Source organism: Corvus kubaryi, unplaced genomic scaffold (assembly GCF_017639235.1).
Source record: "Corvus kubaryi isolate FWS band 111438036 unplaced genomic scaffold, C.kubaryi_AGA036_p1.0 37382, whole genome shotgun sequence".
Taxonomy (NCBI): Eukaryota; Metazoa; Chordata; class Aves; order Passeriformes; family Corvidae; genus Corvus; species Corvus kubaryi.
In genome coordinates, this window is record NW_024581124.1 from 5,889,781 (window position 1) to 5,909,787 (window position 20,007).

Consider the following 20,007-nt stretch of genomic DNA (forward strand, 5'->3'; position numbering starts at 1 on the left):
CACCGCCTGCGCGGGGCCCCGCTGCCCGCGGGGGTGCACGGCGGTGTGCCCCCCCCCCCCGCACCTCCCGGGCCTTATCGCAGGTAAACACGGCCGGCAGCACACAGGGAAAGTTTCACGGTGTCGGCGGGAGCGCGGCAGAGCCCGGGGGCTCCGCGGCAGCCCCGCGTCCCCCGCCCCGGGAATGGGCATCTCCGCATCCCTGCTGAGCCCCGGCCCCAACCACACCGGGGACTGTTTGGTCACCGCGGGCATCGGGGTGTTTGGACCCACGGAGGATGGCAGAGTGGAAACAAAACCCAAATGCGTTTGTGACCCGTCGTGTCCGGCTTGGCCGGGGTGTCCGTAGTCCTGTGGCCCCCACGGGGCGGGCAGTGGTCGGGCACATAGACGGGGTTGGTGGGAAGTGAAGTACTCAGACAGCGTGGGCAGAGGGATGGGCAGAGGGATGGACGGGCTCGCTGCCGCCCCAGCAAAAATAACAGTGCCCTCCTGCACGCCTCCTCTGACCCCTCTGCTTTTGCGGGCTGTGCACTCATCGCAGATGTTTTTCCCTTTGCCTCTTTGCTCTGCTGTTCCTTCCTCAGCCCCTGGGCTGGTTTGGCCCCGGAGAGCGCCAGCGAAGACAGGTGGGAATTTCAGGCCTCGCAGGGTCACGGTGCTGGGTAGGAAACGGAGCTTGCTGGGTTTGGGGAGCAACACGAGCAAACCGGCAATTCCGGTTCCCTCTGGACGCGTCTCCTTCAATCGTCCCACTGGGCACCGCTGATAAATGATCGCGGCGGCAGCGCTGCCCCGTGCGCCAAGGGCTGCCGGTGCCGGCCGGGCAGGAGCGGGGCCCTCCTCCCTCCCGCCCTTCCAGGGCATTTTGGGCACTGGCACTTGTGCTCTGGAAATCCACTCGGTCACAGGGATGCTGTGGGCAGAGACGTGGACAGGGCAAGGAGGTGGTTGCTCTGCATTAGAGCTTTTAGCTGTCTGACCCCAGGCTCGCCGGCTGATGGTCACATTCACTGCCCAGACCTGACCTTTCTGCAGCAACTGCTAAAAACTGTCCTAAAGGAGCTTTATACCAATGTGGTTTCCGTAGTGGTGCTTCAGTGAGAGCAGAACTGTTCAGTGTCAGAACGTGGGTATTGATCTGCCTTTTACCTCTAATTATAGCAGCTGCTGAGCCGGCCGCCGAGCGCCTCTGTGTCATGGGGGTGCTGGTGCCATGTCCCCTCCTTGTCTCCGTGTCACAGGGGTGCTGGTGGCACCTCTGCTGCCCAAGGACTCTGTACCACGCTGGAGAGCGATGCTGCAGGAATCCAGAGCCCCATCACTTTTTCCCCTGTGAGGGCCTGGGTGATGTCTGTGGATACAGAGGGGGTTGTTGACCCTGCTGTGATCCCAGGTCCTCGTGGGTGACATGAAGGTCACCTGCTTTCCCTGAAAGTGCTTTTTCCATGTCTTATGTCAGGGTGATGTAGATGACCCCCTTGGAGAAGCTGTGTGTGGGAAGTAGGAAATCACCACCCCACAGCAAGCGCTCGCTCGGCAGCCTGGCAGGAGGAAAAACGTGCTCTTTTCTGCTGCCAATTTTTGCTTTTCTTAAACAAAAAGGTTAAAAATCCAGTGAGCTGTGGAACCTGCAGGATTACAGTGTGTGTGACTGCCAAGTGGTGCTTTCCTGGTGTGATTTGGGAAGGAGCAGCGTTAGGAAGGGAACTCTGGAGCAGCCGTTCGTAGCTCAGCTGTTCTGACAGCTCTCGTGCTGCCTGGCCAGCTCGATGTCCTACTGCCAAAAAATCTCTCCTGCTGTGGCATCGTGTTGGGACCCAGCATCCACCTGCCAGGTGGGAATTGTGACCCTGTGGGATGCTGGGGCTCCGGGGAGCCGTGGGCGGGAGGATCAGCCCTAATTAAAAGCAGCCTGAAACGAAAGGGTGGATGTGCTCCTTCATTTGGGCGCTTTGATCCTGGCTTTAGTCACCAGCTTGGTACGTGCAGACTGTGAGCAAAGCATTGGGGCTGCACCCCTGTGGGCTCCCACAGCCCACAGCCGGGCAGGTTTTGGGGTTTGCCCCTCACCCTGGTGCCTGTCAGTGATGGGGAACAGTCCCGGGGTGCATCAAAGTTGTGGCCAGGCTGGTTGTGCACCTGCAGTTACAACCAGGGCCTGCCCATCTCCAGCTGTGCCAGTGATGTCCCAAGAGGTCGGGTCAAGGGCAAGTCTCCCCATTTCAGAGCCATCCTCCACAGCCCAGCTTTGCCAGGCAGCCAGCAGGGATATCCTGACAGCACGTGTGTCCCAGGCTGCAGCGTCGCCCCATGCCCATCCCTGGTCCCACCATCCTGTTTTCCTGGATCTCCTGGCCAGCCTGATGTTTGGAGGCGGTGAAAGCACACCTGGGCTGGCAGCCCTGAGGGATTGGCATTGGTTCTGTGCCACCATGGTTTATTTGGGACTGCACTGGACACAGTGTCTCATGGTCGTGCTGTGGGTGGGCTGGGGCTGCCCCCACATGGGTCCAGTCCTTGTGCTGGACATGAAATGGCTCAGTGAAACCTCTGCACTGAATACCAAGGATGAAACCAACCTCTCCAGCAGCTTCTGGGTTGAATTTTGGCTGGTCAGGCTAGCAGTGAGACTAAGGGCAATAAATGCAATAAAACCACCACTGCCAGTGGGAATTACAGCTCTGATTTGGGACTGACCAGCAGGGTCTTCACTGCAAGATGCATTTCCAAACCCTGCCTTGCCTCGGCTTGGTTGCTCCCTGTGATAAACCTTCCCTTCTGTCAGTATCCTGTGCCTTTGGTGCCAGACTGGGAGGTGCTGGCACTCCTGAGCACATCTCCCTGGCCAAGCTGCCATCGAGGGCACAGCCTCTGCCAGCTGCAATCTTTTGGGTGGCTGTGAAGGCACTTGGGGAGAGGCAGCTGTGCTGCAAGTGCCTGTTCCCAGGCACTGGAGGCTCGTTAACCTTTGGGGATAAGAGGATTACAGCAAGTCACCGGCTTAACTCGGCTGGCGCTTCACGGCCCCACATGGCGGGGTAACACCGGGGCTTTGCGGGTGCAGGAAAGGCAAAGCAACCGCTCTCCCCAGCAGCTGGCTCAGCCTTTTGGGACACATTCACTCTCTGGGATGATTCACAGTTTTGTTGCTGTCATGGCCAGTCTGTGGGTGGCTGTTCTAGACTCCTTTGGGGTGGGTTTGGTGCATGGACACCTTTGGCATCGCCCCTTCAGCGTCGGGTTCCTCCTGCATAAGTCAGGAGCACTCGATAACTTGGCATCGGGTTCCTCCTCCTCCAGGAAAGCACCTCATTTCAGAGGTGTCCCTGGACAAGCAGCCATGTGGAAGCAGGTGCTTTCCTGGGCAGGTAGATAGGAATTTTATAAGGTTTTAGGGCTGTGGAGCTGCAGGGAGGGACCGAGTTCCTCTTCCGGCACAAGTGCTGGCAGCGGGACCGCTTCCTGCGTTCCTAGCTGGGACCTTTTTCCTCTGCTCATGACAGAGGGCTCATGGACACAGGCACAGCCCAAGTGCTTCTGCAAGGGTGAAGCAGCTCAGTTGAGTCTGAGGAGGAGGAGGAGGAGGATCCTCATCAAACACAGCAACTTGGATTTGCAGCCCATCAACACATGGGAGATGCAACCGACCCCAGTCTGGGGTCATCTTTTGAAATAAATTCATAATTTAAAGTGTGCTGTGATCAAACAGATCAAAATATAGATAATCCTGCTCTGATAATCACATTGCTCTGAATTTTCGCTCCATCAAGATGGGCATTGAGGCTGCCACTCCCTCCTTGCTTGGGGGCTGCATTTCCCCACGTGCTGTTTGCGCGCAGCAACATCCTCAGAAGAACCCAAACCACTGCCCTGTGGTTCAAAGGCTCCTTGTGATTACACAAACAACCCTGGAATTTGGCATCTCACTGTTGTGCTTTAATGTTCCCCGGGCACGGCGCTGAGTTCAGGCTGCAAAAATGCAAAAATTGGTTTCCTGGGACAGGGACAGCTGGGAGCACCAGCGGCAGTGGTCACATCCTGACAGATCCTGCTGGGGATGGGGGGGTTTAATGGGTGCTTTGTTTGTGGATAAAAAGGCCTATTCTGATGTGTTACAAATGACTTTGAGGTGACAAATGTCTTCTAAAATTCAGGGTATTCCCCAAAAGCAACCAGCACTGCATGTCGGGGTAGGTGTGGGGGTCCCACCATGTCTGACAGCCGCTCTCTCCCCTCCTCTTGCAGGCCATCAGCATCAGCAAAGCCATAAACACGCAGGAAGCACCAGTGAAGGAGAAACATGCCCGCCGTATCCTTTCCCTTGGCTCACCAGGACAACACAGAGGAGTTTGGGATGTGGGGATGTCACCCCCTGATGCTGGAGCCACAGGAGATTTGGGAGACAGAGAGATCGATCCACGCAGAGCTGGGCTGGGGGGTGGCATCACGTAGGTTCATCCATCAGTGAAAAGGCAAACAAGAGCAGCGCAATAAAATTGCATTTCTTTGGCAGTAAAATGCAGAGGACCCCAGCGTGCCCTTGGCAGGGGGAAGTGCACCCGAAATGATGAATGGGGGTCTTATCTGGGGGCGCAGCATTGTGCTGGTGGTCCCTGTGCTCACGGGGCACCCCGAGCATGTCCCCTTTTCAATGAAAGTTGAACAAGAACAGTCCCCAGCCCAGCCTGTCCCCTGCTCTGTGTGTATCCAGTTGGCCTTGACTGCACTGGAAGGGATCATCCTGGGGACACACCACGAGAAGGGGGCGTTCACCTTCTGGTCCTACGCCATCGGGCTGCCCCTGCCCAGCAGTGCCATCCTCAGCTGGAAGTTCTGCCACGTCCTGCACAAGGTCCTGCGCGACGGCCACCCCAACGTGAGTGTCCCCTCTGCACTGTCCCTCCTGCTTCACCGGCAGGGGGAAATTTTTGGCTCTTGCCAACATCCCTCTGCACAGGGGGTGGGTTCCCTTCCCTACCCCAGCCACCTTTCCCAGGCCATGGGGCACTCTGTGGTCTAGCATCTTTGAAACTTCCCCGTTCAAATCCCCGACCTTTGGGTGCCATGGAAAGGCTGGAACTTCTCCCAGAGCTGGACTGGTGTAAGGGGCCAGATCCCTCCTCTTCCTTAGCATCATGGCAGGCAGGCAGGTGCTCCCCAGTGCCAGTCCCACTGTGCCACATCCCTCCCTTTTTTGTCCCCAGGTCCTCCAGGACTGCCAGAGGTACCGCAGCAACATCCGAGAGACGGGGGACTTGTGGGTGAGTGGGGCAGAGTGGAGGTTTGTGCCTCCCAGGGGCTTTGGAGGTGGGTGCTGAGGAACATGGTGGGCACAGAGGGGGTGGAGCACTGCCTGAAATCACCATCTGTCTCTGCTCCCTTGGGGTGATGGCTGTGTCCGTGGTGGAGCCATGGTGGTGTCCGTGGCTGGAACAGGTTCACTGGCTCCTGTGGGATCTGCTGGCTCTGGTCACATTGCTCCGGATTCCCCATGTCTCCTCTCGTGTCTCTGCAGGGCCATTTGCACGACAGGTACGGGCAGCTGGTGAACATCTACACACGGCTCCTGCTCACCAAGATCTCCTTCCACGTCAAGGTGAGACCCTCTGCACCACTGTAACGAGGGGATGTGCCACACCAGCAAAAATAGCAGCAGCAACTGATAGCTTCTTCTTCCTTTTCCAAAGCATCCCGAGTTCCCCCCGGGCCTCGAAGTGTCGGATGAGGTGTTGGAAAAGACTTCAGGGACGGATGTGAACAACATGTAAGTGTCTTGGCAGGGCCACCTGCTCTGTGACACCCAGCTGGCAGCGTCCTGCTAATGAAACCACTCCAGGATGGGGCAGCCACCGGGATTTTGTGAATTGTTTGGATGGTGCCTGATTCCTCCTGCATCCACAGAGCGCTGTGGGGTGTAAATGCAGGGAGAAAAAGCCCCAAACTCTTGTCAGTCAGAGCCCTTGCCATTGTGAGGACTCCCAATGAACACGAGCAGCTGGAGCAAAGACATCTCTGCTGTCAAGTGATGGAGTTTTGGTTTATTTTGGCAGCTTCCAGCTGACGGTCGAGCTGTTTGACTACCTGGACTGTGAGCTGAAGCTGTCGGAGTCAGGTGAGGAGGTGGCAGGGGCAGGTCCCTCCCACTCGCCCTGGGGCTCTTGAGCAATAGTTTCGCTCTTTGGTCGGGAATGGAGTTCCGGGAGGCTGAGGTTGGAGGCTCAGGTCCCTCCTCCTCCCGTGAGATTTCGGAGGCCAAGGTTGGAGGCTCAGGTCCTTCCTCCTCCTCCTCCTCCCGTGAGATTTTGGAGGTGGTTTCTCAGCTGGATTCCCCTGTTGAAGCTCTGTAGAGGCAGTTGTAAGAAAATATGTAGGGGATGTGGCTGCTTTGAGCCCACCTGAGCAAGGCAGAGTGTTGTTTTCAGAGCAGAGCTGCTCTGAAATACGTTATTTCTTTTTTGGTACAACCACGTTAATCGTATGCATTACACAAATCCTTTCTGTCCCCCTGAAGCGGAGGAAGGGGCTGTACTTCTTTTTAAAGACTCATTTCCCCTGTTGAAATGCCTCTGGGGAGGGCTGGAGACCCCTGCTCATGTCTCTCACCTCCACAGGAATTTTTAGATGGCTCAGAGAGGTGGTGGATTCTTCCTCTGTCGAGAGTCGGGAACATGGAGCTGCCCTGGAAAACGGGGCACAGCGGGAGTGACCATGCTCCCGGCTCCCGACAGCCTCCTGCTTCTCCTCCTGACCCAGTTATACAGAGAATTTATATTCATAAATACTTTAAAGCTGAGCGGGGAAGAAGCTGGGGTGGATATGCTGCCTGGATCCCTGCCAAGGGAAGGGATCTGTTTCCGAGCAGGGGCAGGCGAGGCTGCGCTGCCGCCGGGCTCGTCCCCTGCCCTGGGATCCTCTCCCAGATCCTTGCATGATTAAACAGAATGGAGCAAAACCTCTCCGTTTCCCCAGCTGTGTCGTGCAGCAGCAGCTCCAGGGCAGCGTCCTGGGGTTAAATCTCTCCTTTTTGGGGTTGGGGTATCCATGGCAGACCTGAGCACCCCTTCTCTCTGCCAGCATGGTCCCTTTGGGTGTTTTTGCTGCTCAGAGTGGGGTTGTCTCAGGTTAGGGCAGCAGCCCTGGCATTTCCCCGTGTCCCACATCCACCGTGGTTAATGATCAAGCGGCGTCCCGGGCGCGGGCGGCTCTGCAAACACGGCTCCCCTCAGTTTTCAGGCAGCTCAACACCTCGATGGCCGTGTCGCAGATGTCGGCGGTGCAGTGCCGCCTGGCCCCCCTCATCCAGGTCATCCAGGACTGCAGCCACCTCTACCACTACGCCGTCAAGTTAATGTTCAAGCTGCACTCCTGTGAGTCCTGGGGATGTGCTCCGTGCTGGTGTTGTCCCAGGGTGGGCTTCTGCACGTGGGGATGAGGCTGGTGTGGATTGAGGCATCCATCGCCATGTCCCTGTATCCCAGCTGGGCTCTGGGGGCCTGCTCCATCCCACACAGACATTCCAGATAAAGGAATTAGAAGCACGTGTCCTTGATTAATTCAAACCCACAGTGCCCTGGCCTGCCAGCCCCCTGCATGGGATCACTGGGCAGTACAGTGCCAGCGGCCTCGTGTGGGTATTTTGGAGTTCCCACACCCACATCTCCCTGTGCCCCATCCCTGGTCCCTGTGCTGGGGATGGGAATCCCCCACTCCCATCCTGACCCCTCACATCCCACTCCCTCCTGGCTTTTACCCCGCTGGCTTTTGCAGAGGAGGGGTCTGGGTGCATGTGAACACACGTGCAGTGCCTGATCAGTCACAGCTGTCCCTCCTCACCCAGGTCTGCCGGCCGACACCCTTCAGGGCCACCGGGACCGCTTCCACGAGCAGTTCCGCAGGTAACCGGGGCCCAGCTGGGGAAGTGGGGTCCCCTCCCTCCTACCAAGCCCCATCTCATTTCCCCTTTGTTTTTCTGTCCTCTCCAGCCTCAAAAACTTCTTTAAGAAGGCGTCCGACATGCTGTATTTCAAGCGGCTCATCCAGATCCCTCGGCTGCCGGAGGTATGGCAGGATTTGGTGTGGTGCTCTGCAGAGCTTGTGGGTGCCCCCATGGATAGGTTTGGGGTCTGGGGACACTGCAGAGGGACCCTCTGGCCCTGTCAGCAGCACAGGGGTGGCTCCCTCCCATCCCTTGGCACTCTGCCTGCTGCGGTTCCTGAACGCCCTGCAAGGCTGCAACAGCTTCTTGTCCCCACAGAGCCCCCCAAACTTCCTGCGGGCGTCCGCGCTGGCCGAGCACGTGAAGCCGGTGGTCGTCATCCCCGAGGAAGCCCCCGAGGATGAGGAGCCAGAGAACCTCATTGAGATCAGCACGACTTCCACCACGGAGCCGCAGGTGGGGGCCCGGGGCTGGGATGGGGTCAGGCTCCTGTGTCCTGGCTCAGCTCAGCACCCTCTGTCCTCCCCAGATTACCTCGGACCTGTTTGAGCAAACCTTCGGGCCACCCAACGGCGTTTGGGATGACAGGTATGGGGGGGCCAGCAGGGGCGAGGGGCCGCTGCCACGTGGGACCAACCTGCCTTTGTCCACAGGGATGCACAGATCGAGAGCCTGAAGAAGGAGGTGGACACGCTCCGTGCAGAGATGGAGAAGATTAAACTGGAGGTAAAGCCTGGTTGGGGAGCAGCTGGGGTGGGAGAATGGGGGTGGGTTTTGGTGCCGTGGTGTGGAAATCCTGAGGGGATGCAGCAGGAGTGGGGCCCTGACATCCAGTGCTGTGTTTTGGGACCTCTCCCAGTGCCACGATGTGACTCCTGATGGGGTGGAGGCATGTGAGACCTGTCCCTTGCTGTCCTGACCTTATCAACAGGGACAGGTTGACTGCAGGGGTAAAGGGGAGAGCTTTCCTGTGCATCCCACAGCTGCTTTGCCCAAATTGCAGTGGGGCACCTGGACAGGGTTGTTGGGGAGGGTAGGGCTGTGCTCCAGTGCCCGGTGACCCCGCAGGCGCAGCGCTACATCACCCAGCTCAAGGCCCAGGTGAACAGCCTGGAGGGAGAAGTGGAGGAGCAGCGCAAGCAGAAGCAGAAGGCGCTGGTGGACAACGAGCAGCTGCGGGATGAGCTGGAGAGGCTGCAGAGGGTGAAGCAGGACAGTGACAGGTCGCAGCGACTCTGCGCCGAGGCTGAGAGTAGGTGCCCTGCGGAGCCCTGCGGAGCCCTGCGGAGCCCGGGGGGTGTGGCCGCCCTCGCTGCGGCCACTGAGGGTCTCTCACCCCTGCAGAGAAAGCCAACGCCACCGAGATCCGCTACACGAAGCTGAAGGAGAAGCACAGCGAGCTCATCAACACCCACGCTGAGCTCCTGAGGAAGGTGATGCTGCTGCCTGTGCAGGCGGGCACTGACACTGAGGGCAGCGTCCCCGGATCAAATCCCTCCCTTTTGGGGTTGGGGTATCCAAGGCAGAGCTGAGCACCTTTTCCCTCTTCCATCATAGTCCCTTTGGGTGGTTTTGTTGCTGGTTTTTGGTCTGTTTTGCTGTTGTTTGGTCTGTTTCTGCTGGTTTCTGTGGCCAGTGTAGCCAGTGGGACATCGCTTGTACCAGCAGTCATGGGATGCTTGGCTCTAATCCTGGAAAGGGGCTCTCAAGGGGTACACTGGTGATGGGGATCCTGTGTCTCAGTTGTGCCACTCACCTGTTTTGTTTTTTGCTTTGGGTGTTTTGGTCTTGTTTTTGTCCCTTTGTCCCTCTGCAACCACGGGTATGGCTCGTGCCTGCCCACTCCCCCTGTGTTGGTTCCATCGCCCTCTGAGCACTGGGCAGGGGGCACCCCTTGAATCCTTGTCCACTGGCAGCCTACCCTTTGGGTGGTGTGAGAAAAGCATCTTGGAATTATCTCCTGAGCCAGAATTTGGTTGGAATGAGTGTGGGGACGGTGAGGGTCCCCCTTGGAATGCCTGGTGAGCCCTGTGTCCCACCACAGAATGCTGACACCGCCAAGCAGCTGACGGTCACGCAGCAGAGCCAGGAGGAGGTGGCACGTGTCAAGGAGCAGCTGGCATTTCAGGTGGAGCAGGTCAAGCGAGAGGCCGAGATGAAGGTGAGCTCCAGATCCTTCCCTGCCAGCACTGAGCCCTCCCCAGCCTGGGAAAAGCAGTGGCTGGGCACAGTTTGGGTGCAAGGGGAAGGGGTGGTTGTTGATGTCAGGCCCTAATCCAAGGAAGAGTTGCCCTGGCTCCTCAGGAAGGTGTTAATATATTCTTCACTCCCTCTTGCCCAAATCTGCCTTTTCTTCCCCCAAGAAAATGCCACAATGCAAATCGGTGGGTTTGAGCGCTTTCATTCTCCAGGGCTCAAGCTGGGGGCTGCTCCAAAATTCCTGGTGTGGGAAAAGGAGCCCTTCCAGGAGACACCCCCTGCCCAAGACCCCAGAACCCTCTCCCTGCAAAATATGGCTGGGTTCATTCCCTCCATCCTGCTGTGTGCCAGTGCTAAGGGCGGCCAGGGCATGGCAGGGGCTGAGCCCTGGGCACGGGGTGTGGTTGCAGCTGGAGGACCAGAGCGTGCAGATGGAGCAGCTGCAGCAGGAGCTGGACGCCCGCCGGGAGGAGCTGGAGCAGGCGCAGCGCTCGCTCAGCCACGCCAAGCAGGTACGGGGTGGGAGGGGCAGCACGAGCTCAGGCCCCCATCAAACCCTGTCACAGGGTGATGGACCTGCCACCACTGCTGAGCCAGAGGTTCAACAGCAGCCCGAGGAGCTGTCGCAGGGCTGAGCATGGGCCCAGCCCATCAGCGTCACGAGCTGGGCATGTCCGGCGCTCCCCCCGCGTGTCTGTTGGGCTCACAGCAGTGACAGGGGAGTGGCAGGGTGTCCTGGCCCCACGGCAGGCAGGTGTGGAGCTCAGCGCCCAGGTGGATGCTCTGCACGCCGAGAAGGAGGTGCTGAGGCGGTCGGTGAGCGAGAAGGAGTGTGAGCTGGTGTCCACGCGTGGCCTCGTCGAGGAGAAGGAGCTGCAGCTGAGCCAGGAGGCAGACAAGGCCATGAGGGAGATCCGAGAGCTCCAGGGCAGGCTCCTGGAGAAGGTACAGTGCTGTGTGAAGATGTGTGAGGTGTTTGGGGGATGCTGGCCGATGTAGCCAATGGGATATCACTGCACCAGCAGTCATGGGGTGGTTGGGTCTAACCCTGGAAAGGGGCTCTCGAGGGATATGCTGCTGATGGGGATCCTGTGTTGTAGTCGTGCCGCTCACCTGTTCCTCCTGCCTCACAGAGCAACCAGGAGCAGAGCCTGCAGCAGAAGCTGCTGGAGGAGCAGTTTGGAGTCCTGCAGCAGACGGTGCGGGAAGCCCAGGGCATCCTCCGTGATGCCATGGCCAAGCTGGATGACCCCCTGCACCTCCGCTGCACCAGCTCCCCAGGTATGTCCTGCTCATTCAGGGGGCTGAAACACGCTGTGCCTTCTCCCTCCTGGACAGATAACGTTGCATCTCAGCTCTCCCATGGCATTTTTTCCGTCATAGCCGAGGCAGTTGGGGTCGGACTTCCCAGGATGAATTTTTAGCTCTCATCTCCAGCACTACTTTGCTCAGATTTTAGCGCCATTCCCCAGCCAGGGATACACTTCCACTCAGTGGTGCCTCGTGGTGCAGACACCCACCAGCATGGCCGTGCTGATGAGACGCAACGCAATTCCTTGCAGATTACCTGCTGAGCTGGGCGCAGGCGGCGCTGGAGTCCACGGATGCCCTGGAGAAGGGGCACGCGCAGTACGTGGCCTCCATGGCAGGTACCTGGGGCTGGGGACCGGCGGCATTGCTCCCAGCTTGCTCGTGTTTCCGTGCATCCAGCAGCCCCCGGCGGCTCCGGGGCCATCGGCAAGCGGCAATGCCCTGGTGGCAGAGGGACACAGACGGGGCTGGGGGCTTCCCGTGGGCTCGTTCAAGCTGGAGGGGTCAATCCCAACATCTCTGAGTCTTGTACTGATCCTTGAGTGCCTTTGAGGACGGGCTACAGCCCCCAGGACCTGGCAGGGGGTGCCCTGGGCTGGCAGCTCCTGACCCTGTGCTGTCTGTGGCAGATGCTGCAGGGCTGGTGGGGGCTCTGGCCCTCTTCGCACACCTGATGGCCGACACCATTGTCAACGGCAGCGCCACGTCCCACCTGGCCCCCACGGACCACGCTGACCGTGAGTGCAGGGATGCAGCGTGTGTTGAGGGGGATTTTTCCTCATGGGGCTTTTCTTTAGGGAGGCCATGCCAAAGCCCCCTCTGCCAGGAGCAGATTTTACCGAGGGCAGCACATTCCCCATGCTCCCCTTCCTGACATTCCCTGCCCTCTAGTGCCCCTCCCTGGGCCAGGAACATCACATTGCTCCTGGAAACTCGCTTGTAATCTAGAAGAAATTTTCTGGATGCTGTGGATGAGGGGAGGAGGAAGATGAGGGTGGCAGGGCTGGGATGAAGGGACTCCTTGCCCAGCCAGGGGCTGGCACCAAGCCATGCTCTCCGCAGGGCTTACGGAGACGTGTCGGGACTGTGGCCAGCGGAGCCTGGAGTACCTGGACGAGCTGAAGGACAGGCAGAGGCTGGGCCATGCCGAGCTGGGGGACGTGCGGCGGGCGCTGCGAGGGGTCCTGCAGCTGGCCCAGGTAGGAGATGGAGCCCAGCACAGCCACCTTCCCACTCGTGGCTGGCAGGGTGGGTCACAGGGAACACTTTGGGATGGTTTGTCCCCCATACCCACAAATTCCGGTGCTTTCCTTGAGCCATCTCAGCTTCTGAGCACCGAGACCCATCCTGGTGGTGCACAGAGCTGGTTGCCCTCAGATCAGCTGAAGTCTTTCAGCCCAGTAACCCCTGTGGAATGAAACTTCCCAGCTGTCGGTATTTTAGCTCGTGAAGCCCCTATTAGTGTTTTCCTTTGCACCACTCTTCAGCTCTCCAGAGCCCTCTGGAGCAGAAGCTGCTCCTGTGATGGAGTTTTGTCACCTTGATTTGGGGCATTTCTTACCTCTGAGGTCCCTGTGCCATGTTTGCTTCAAGTTGGTGCCTTCACCTTTGTAGGCTGCAGAATGCTGCTGCTGCAACTTTAATTATTGCGGGGGGGGGGTGTCAGGAAAGCAATTGGATACCTTGGTTTGTAGTTATTCCTTATGAATATTCCCTTCTGTCCCTCTGCCTAAAACCTCTTGGTGCCTGCTGCCACCCCTGGCAGGAGCTGAGACCCAAGAGCTTGGACATCAAGCAGGAGGAGCTGGGGGACATGGTTGAGAAGGAGATGGCCTCCACCTCGGAGGCAATTGAGGATGCTGTCAGGAGGATAGAGGTGAGACAGAGCTGCAGGATGGGTCAGTCTGGGGCCTTGGGGCAGCGGAGTGTCCATCACTCCTCCACCCTTCTCGCCCCAACGTGGCATCCAACCCCTTCCCCTTGTGTTTCCCAACAGGAGATGATGAGCCAGGCCAGGAACGAGAGCTCTGGGGTTAAGCTGGAAGTGAACGAGCGGTGAGTTTTGGGGAGGGGTGTGTGGCAGGTCTGTGCCCCATGCCCTGCTGGAGTGTGCTCTGCTCCAAAATAGGCTGTTTGGTCTTGAAAAAAGACCCATTTTCTGAGGCCAAAGCTTCCCTGAATGCTGAACACTTTTCTCTTGCTTCCCTCCAGGATTCTGAACTCCTGCACGGATCTAATGAAGGTCAGTGCTGCAGAAACCCACCTGGGGTGCACAAAACTGTAACTTCCAACCATCAGCAGCATCAATCCTCCTCTATAAGACCCCCATCAAACCCTAAAACCTGTTTTCCTTCATTCCAGGCTATTAGACTTCTTGTAACAACATCTACAAACCTCCAGAAGGAGATAGTAGAAAGTGGCCGGGTAAGTCCTGCCTTGCACTCATCTTTCTTGTGCTGACATCAAATACAGGAGAATTTCCCCTAAATTGCAGAAACACTCTGGATTTCATGGTTTCCCATGTTAGCAGTGCTCTGGCAGTACCAGCTGCTGGACATGGGCTGCTCAGCCCTGTGTTCTCTGCACAAATCACTGTCACCCTTGCAAAGCCTTGTCCATCTAAAGATGATGGCCAAACTTGAGTGTTTTAAACCAAACCCAGCCCAAATTTGCAGGCTTGGGGCTCCAGTGTTGGTTTTCTTGATAATTATTTAAGCAGGTCAGTAAGAGCAGCATGAAGAGCACAGGAATGCTGTCGCTCCCTTGATTTATGACTTTCTATATGAATTTATATATTGTTGCACTTCCTATGGATATTTTACATGGATTTATATGTTGTTGGATATTGGGCACAAGTTAATCCAGGCCATAATATTCTCGTAACAACAGGGGGCAGCAACAACTCAGGAGTTTTACGCCAAGAACTCGCGCTGGACCGAAGGGCTGATCTCTGCCTCCAAGGCCGTGGGCTGGGGAGCCACACAGCTCGTGTAGGTACCCCCAGAGTGGGAGCTTCCCCTGGGACACAGCACACCCAGGGCTGGCTCACGCTTCCCTGTCACCCAGTCATCCAAAGTGTCCCACTGCTGAGGCATCACAGAGCATCATTGCTAATTCCTTATGGAGATCTTTGCTGACTTTTTATGGACCCTCAGTTTGGGTCATTGCTAATTCCTCACGGAGCATCACAGCCCGGGTTGAACCACAGGGTCACCCAGCTAGGGATGGCAGTTCCTCCCTGTCTGCAAAATGGGAAATCAAATCCCCCCTGTCCTGGCTCCTGCTCAGATGGTTGTGGATGGGGTGGTTGGCATTGGGGCAGGGCGTTCCCTGTGCCAGTGCAGGAAGTATGGGGGGGTCTTTTGAGAAAAGCTTTAAAAAGCTCATCCATTATGGAAACAAAATCCTGTCTCTGTCCAAATCACCCAGATCATGGCTTTGAATAATTGCTTTGTATATGAGCTTTAATAACAGTTGGACTCAAAGATCTTAGAGATCTTTTCCAACTTTAACGATTCCATGATTCTGTAATTGCAAAGCTGCTGGATCCAGCTGCTGATTTCTGAGGGTATTAGCAGGAGATGAATAATCTGCACTTGCTCTGTTGTGCACAGTCTCTGACACAATCTCCCCTCCGACCCCCAACACAGGGAGTCTGCGGACAGGGTTGTCCTGCACACAGGGAAATACGAGGAACTGATCGTCTGCTCCCACGAAATCGCTGCCAGCACAGCCCAGCTGGTGGCTGCCTCCAAGGTGAGTGTCCCAGCAGGATCCTCTGGATGTCTCCTCATTCTGTCCCACAGTGTTCCCATCCTGTCTGCCAGTCCTGCAGCCTCCCAGAGCAGGGAGAAGGGAACCTCTTGCAGTTTTCCAGTCAGTCTAGGCTTTTAATCCATGTGTTCATATTCCCTCACCTGAGGCTTGCCTTGGAAATGAAGATGTGTAAATCCTCCTGTCAAGCTGGTTATGTAAAGAAAATGTTAATACCTAACAAGAAATCCAAAAAAGCAGCTGCAGAATTGAGGATGGTGGACTTTGGTCCTTGCTGCCTTTCCTGTTGGTGTGGGTGGAAGTGAGGGGTGGAGGTTTCAGTGAGCACACAGGGATGCAGGTGCAGGGGGATGGGGATCCATACGGATTTTTACAGCAGATGGTTTTGAAATTAAGAGGATGGTTAAAAAAACAGAGCTGTGTCTTCACTGAGTGCTTGGCTCAGGTGGGAGCAGAGCTGGTTTTGTGCCCTAGGGCTGAAGGGCTTTGTAGGGATCACCTTGTCTGGCCGTGATGGGATCACTGAGGATAAACCTTCCCATCTGTCCATCCATCCATTCTTTCCACACCCAGGTTTTCGTGCCCAAAAGCTCTTTGCGTCTGCCTGGGGCTCCCTGGAGCTCCATGGGGGGTTTATGGTGGGCACCCACAGCTGTCCCTGTGCTCATTGCAGGTGAAGGCCGAGAAGAGCAGCAGGAACCTGGCCAAGCTCCAGGAGTGCTCACGCAATGTCAATGAGATGGCCGCAAATGTGGTGGCTTCCACAAAGTCAGGCCAAGAGCAGATAGAGGAGAAAGGTGAGGTTTTTGCAAGGAAAAGGTAGAAAAACCCACTCCAAATCCCTTTCCAGCCTGGGGAACACCCTGAGGTGTCCATCCAGCTCTGTTCTGGCTTGCGAGTGTCCTCTGTGAGGGGTGCACTCAGTAGAGACCCTGCTTTCCTCCACAGACACCATGGACTTCTCAGGCATGTCCCTGATCAAGCTGAAGAAGGAAGAGATGGAAACACAGGTATGGCCACGAGGTGGATTCGGTGCGGCTGCGAACAGACCCAGACCCGCACTGGGGGTCCCTCTGCCCCCAGCACAGGTCCCAGGATGGTTTTTGGGTGCAGGTGAAGGTGCTGGAGCTGGAGAAGCAGCTGGAGGGCGAGCGGGTGCGGCTGGGCGAGCTGAGGAAGCAGCACTACATCCTGGCCGGGGGCTGCGAGGACGCGCCGGAGGACGGGGAGGCCAAGCCGGCGCCGGCACCGCGACGAGGCATCCTCAAGAAACCCCCCATTGCCCAGAAACCCGGCCTAGCAGAGGTGGGGCCCGGGTGGGGGGGTGCAAACAGAGCAGGGGCGATGTTCTGGGCACGAGTTCTGATATTTGGCTTTGTCCCCCTCTCGTTGCAGCCCTAGCGAGGCCCCGGCCCCGGGAAGGGCTGGCGGAGGCCCCACACATCACGTTGCCTTTGCGCTGCTGTGCCTTCAAGCGCGGGGTCTCCTCACTGCCCGGCCTGGAAAAAAAGTCCCAAACTGGATATTTTTTAAGGAATATATTTTATTTTTTGTTTTCCTTTTTTCTGAACTGTAGAGCAGCAGGGCTCCTGTGCTCCCCGGGCAGCGCTGAGTGCTCTCCTCCTCTTTCTTCTCTTCCTCCTTCTTCTCTTCCTCCTCCTTTTTCCTCCTCCTCCTCGCCTGCCAACCGGCTCTCCCGGTTTAATTTAATTTGGGGTTCGTTTGGGTTATTATTTTTTTTTTAAGGACTTTATCAGCACTAGAAGTTTTCAGTAAATGTAGCTCTACTGTACTGCTCAAACCCTTTTCAAGAACTGTGAACTGGTTTTACAGTAGGAAACTGGTGGGCTTTTCTTGCAACCATTTTTTTAAATTCCCCTTTTTCCAGCCTGAGGAATATTTGACTTCATTTTGGCGTGGGATCAGCCCTCAGCAGGAAGGGAAACGTTCACCTTCCCCAGCACGTGGAGCAGGGCTTTTGTAAGGGAAAAGCAGTTACTGACACACACTGGCAATAAGGATACAAACGTTTTTATTTTTTTTTTTCCTTTTCTATTTTTTATTACTACAGCAATGTCAAGGGATCAGTTGCATTACGTTTTATATTTAAGATAATTAGCAGAATTAAATCTAACCGTGGCCTAAGGGAGCCGGGGGCTAGAGAAGTCTGCAGCAATAAGGAATTACTGATGTGGAGAGATGTGGGGGCAGAATCAAAATCCTGTCAGCTGTGTCTTCCCTTGGAGCAACTACCAGGATGTAGATTATTAAAGGAGCAATATTTAAAATATATTTGTGTTGCTTTGTTGTTCAGGAGGGGGTTGATGGCAGGGCCAGGGCCATGACAGGGGGTCTGTTGGTTGCAGCAAAGTGACCCTGAGCTGTGGGGCAGAGGGAGGCAGTAAATTAGCTAACTGTGCATAAATATATCTATATACACATAAATCTATATAGAGAGAGTCCTCTCTATGTATGTGTAGCCTTATGTATCTATGGCTTGCATGTGCCTATATATATATATATGCATTTTTGCATATTTTATATACCTATACTGTTATGCACTATATTTATACACAATATAAATAAAAATAATTATATATATAATTATATTATTATAGATGTAGGTTATATAGGTAATATATAATAGTACAGATTATGTACGTTGCATATATTTTTATATATCTATTATATGTAATAAATTATAGATAGATAATTAATAGGCAGCTGTATATGATACCTAATATCATAAGACTGAAGCAGAGTTCAGCATGACAGGGTGACCACAGGTGCCTTGTGTTTAAGTGGAGATTTGTGAGGGTCCTTTTCATGTTCAATTAACATTTTCATCCCATCCCTTGTTACCCTCAGACCCAGTTACAATCAAACTTCATTAAAGCCACAGTAAAACCCAGGGCTTTCTGCCTCTGTGACTGACAAGAGGCTATAAAGCAGTTAACTAGAATTACTAGTGGCTGTATCTCAGGTAAACACTTTTATAAGGTATTTCATTATTTATTTTAGTTATGTAGCAGTCTCGTGGTGGCCGAAGCTTTCATCACAAAACTGACTTTACAGGTTTATGGGCAGTTACACAAGTGCCAGTGCTTGTTTCCCAGCTCGTATGGCCAAAGTGCATTCCCCAGTGAAGGGCTCAGGTGTTATCCTGGTGCTGCCGGGCGAGGCGAGCAGCTGCTCTGATCCTGCAGGTTCTGCTGAGATCACTCCAGCCTGGAGGTTTATTCCCTGCTCAGCCTTTCCATGAGCCCTGGGAGAGGGTTACACAGCCGTGTCCCTCGGGTGACTGCTGTCACATCAAGTGACAATGACACAGCAGTGACAGGGGCCAGCTCCCTGCTGAGTTTCGTTTCTTTCAGAGCCCTTTTCTCTTAAGGAAGTGCTTTCTGCAGTAGCTCAAGGTCTATTTATAGATGGTGATAAAGATATATTTGCTGGGAGACTGATGTCATCCAACCACTCACACCATCACATTTCATCACGGAAATACTGATTAATTGAGAATGCAAACTTTTAAACTCTCACTACCCTAAGTCTAGCCACAGCCCTACTTAAAATTTAAAGGATTTGTTATATTTAAAGAATTTAAAAATAAAATGTGGCTTTGAGATTGATGCCGTGGCCAAATGTAACTTGTTTACCCTCACTGCTGTCACACTGTGATTTACTTAAGACCATCCAGGCCAGGATAATCAAAAGTATCAAAAAGTAACAGCAAAACTAAAAATATTCTCTATAAATCACTTGAAATGTAATCGAAGTTAATTCTTGTACAAGAATTAATCTTACTGTCCAGGCTAAGATTTTTCTTTAGGCCTTTACTTTTTTGGAAAAGTGGTTGCTATTTGTAGCTGACAAAAATACCAGAATGACAAACTGTGTGTCTGCAAAGGTTTATTTTGAGGCTCCATCAAGACATCCTGTTGTGCAGGATCCAATTTGCTAATGACTTTTAAATACCATTATTGTGGCTATGGAAGATGAGAGGAAGATGTTTCACTCCATGTGCTCCCAAGAACAAATTTTACTCAGTACCTGTAAGAGAAGCAGTGGAAAATAACCAAGTTGTGAAATACTACATTCTGCTTCCTTCCACCGAGGTTAGTAAAGTACAATTTATTTCTTCTTGAAGCAGCTTTCAAACAGGCTGTCATCACAGCCCTCCTCTGCCCACCCTGTGGCTCTCTCAGCAGCCAAACCCCCAGGAACCACAGATTAGTCTGAACACCAGCACACGAAGCAGCTGCAGCTCAGCAACAGCATTGCTACAGAGAGCAAAGCTGGCAAAACACAAGCGTCAGACCACTGGGGGAAAAAAACTGCATTGAAATGAAGCACACTAATAGAAAACAGGCTGGTACGGGCTCGAGGAAGTCAGGTGAAGAAACCAAACCACAAAACTTCTGCAAAAGTATGTTTTTTAGAGCCCTTGAAGCCACAAAAAGCAGCCACTCCTTTGCAAGAAAAGTTCTTTTTCTGCTGTGCCCAACCAGGCACGAATTGTGTGAGTCTGGGCAGCACAATATTTAGGGGTCTTATTTCCTGAATGACCCCCTCAGAAAAGTGACTTGGGAAACCCAGAAGCACCAGCTACTACAATCATTTAACAAATGCTTCGTGGGTATGCAAGTTTAAATCAAAACAAAGCTAGTCTGGATTCCCCTCATACCATGTGAGACAACACACCCCAGGCTAAAAGGCATTTCTGCATTTCTCCACCATCAGCATTTCTCCTCCACCAGGTGGTCTCATGCCAGTGCTGAGAACTG

General features: G+C 54.7%; 1 protein-coding gene across 1 annotated transcript in view; it reads left to right on the forward strand.

The window, feature by feature from the left end:
- The window catches only part of HIP1R (huntingtin interacting protein 1 related), an 18,467-nt gene extending 954 nt beyond the window's left edge, over window positions 1-17,513 (forward strand). Inside the window, exons 2-32 of the mRNA XM_042034749.1 lie at window positions 4,249-4,312; window positions 4,737-4,879; window positions 5,208-5,264; window positions 5,519-5,599; window positions 5,691-5,767; window positions 6,054-6,115; window positions 7,230-7,370; window positions 7,841-7,898; window positions 7,986-8,061; window positions 8,258-8,395; window positions 8,469-8,527; window positions 8,593-8,665; window positions 9,008-9,191; window positions 9,284-9,372; window positions 9,984-10,100; window positions 10,549-10,650; window positions 10,889-11,083; window positions 11,272-11,419; window positions 11,701-11,787; window positions 12,079-12,186; window positions 12,512-12,648; window positions 13,215-13,325; window positions 13,446-13,504; window positions 13,661-13,691; window positions 13,811-13,873; window positions 14,339-14,439; window positions 15,100-15,205; window positions 15,897-16,020; window positions 16,172-16,233; window positions 16,337-16,528; window positions 16,619-17,513. Of these exons, the coding sequence (XP_041890683.1) occupies window positions 4,249-4,312; window positions 4,737-4,879; window positions 5,208-5,264; window positions 5,519-5,599; window positions 5,691-5,767; window positions 6,054-6,115; window positions 7,230-7,370; window positions 7,841-7,898; window positions 7,986-8,061; window positions 8,258-8,395; window positions 8,469-8,527; window positions 8,593-8,665; window positions 9,008-9,191; window positions 9,284-9,372; window positions 9,984-10,100; window positions 10,549-10,650; window positions 10,889-11,083; window positions 11,272-11,419; window positions 11,701-11,787; window positions 12,079-12,186; window positions 12,512-12,648; window positions 13,215-13,325; window positions 13,446-13,504; window positions 13,661-13,691; window positions 13,811-13,873; window positions 14,339-14,439; window positions 15,100-15,205; window positions 15,897-16,020; window positions 16,172-16,233; window positions 16,337-16,528; window positions 16,619-16,624 (3,051 nt within the window). The 3' untranslated portion in view covers window positions 16,625-17,513. The remainder of the gene's footprint in view (window positions 1-4,248; window positions 4,313-4,736; window positions 4,880-5,207; window positions 5,265-5,518; window positions 5,600-5,690; window positions 5,768-6,053; window positions 6,116-7,229; window positions 7,371-7,840; window positions 7,899-7,985; window positions 8,062-8,257; window positions 8,396-8,468; window positions 8,528-8,592; window positions 8,666-9,007; window positions 9,192-9,283; window positions 9,373-9,983; window positions 10,101-10,548; window positions 10,651-10,888; window positions 11,084-11,271; window positions 11,420-11,700; window positions 11,788-12,078; window positions 12,187-12,511; window positions 12,649-13,214; window positions 13,326-13,445; window positions 13,505-13,660; window positions 13,692-13,810; window positions 13,874-14,338; window positions 14,440-15,099; window positions 15,206-15,896; window positions 16,021-16,171; window positions 16,234-16,336; window positions 16,529-16,618) is intronic.
- The last annotated feature ends 2,494 nt before the right edge of the window (window positions 17,514-20,007 follow it).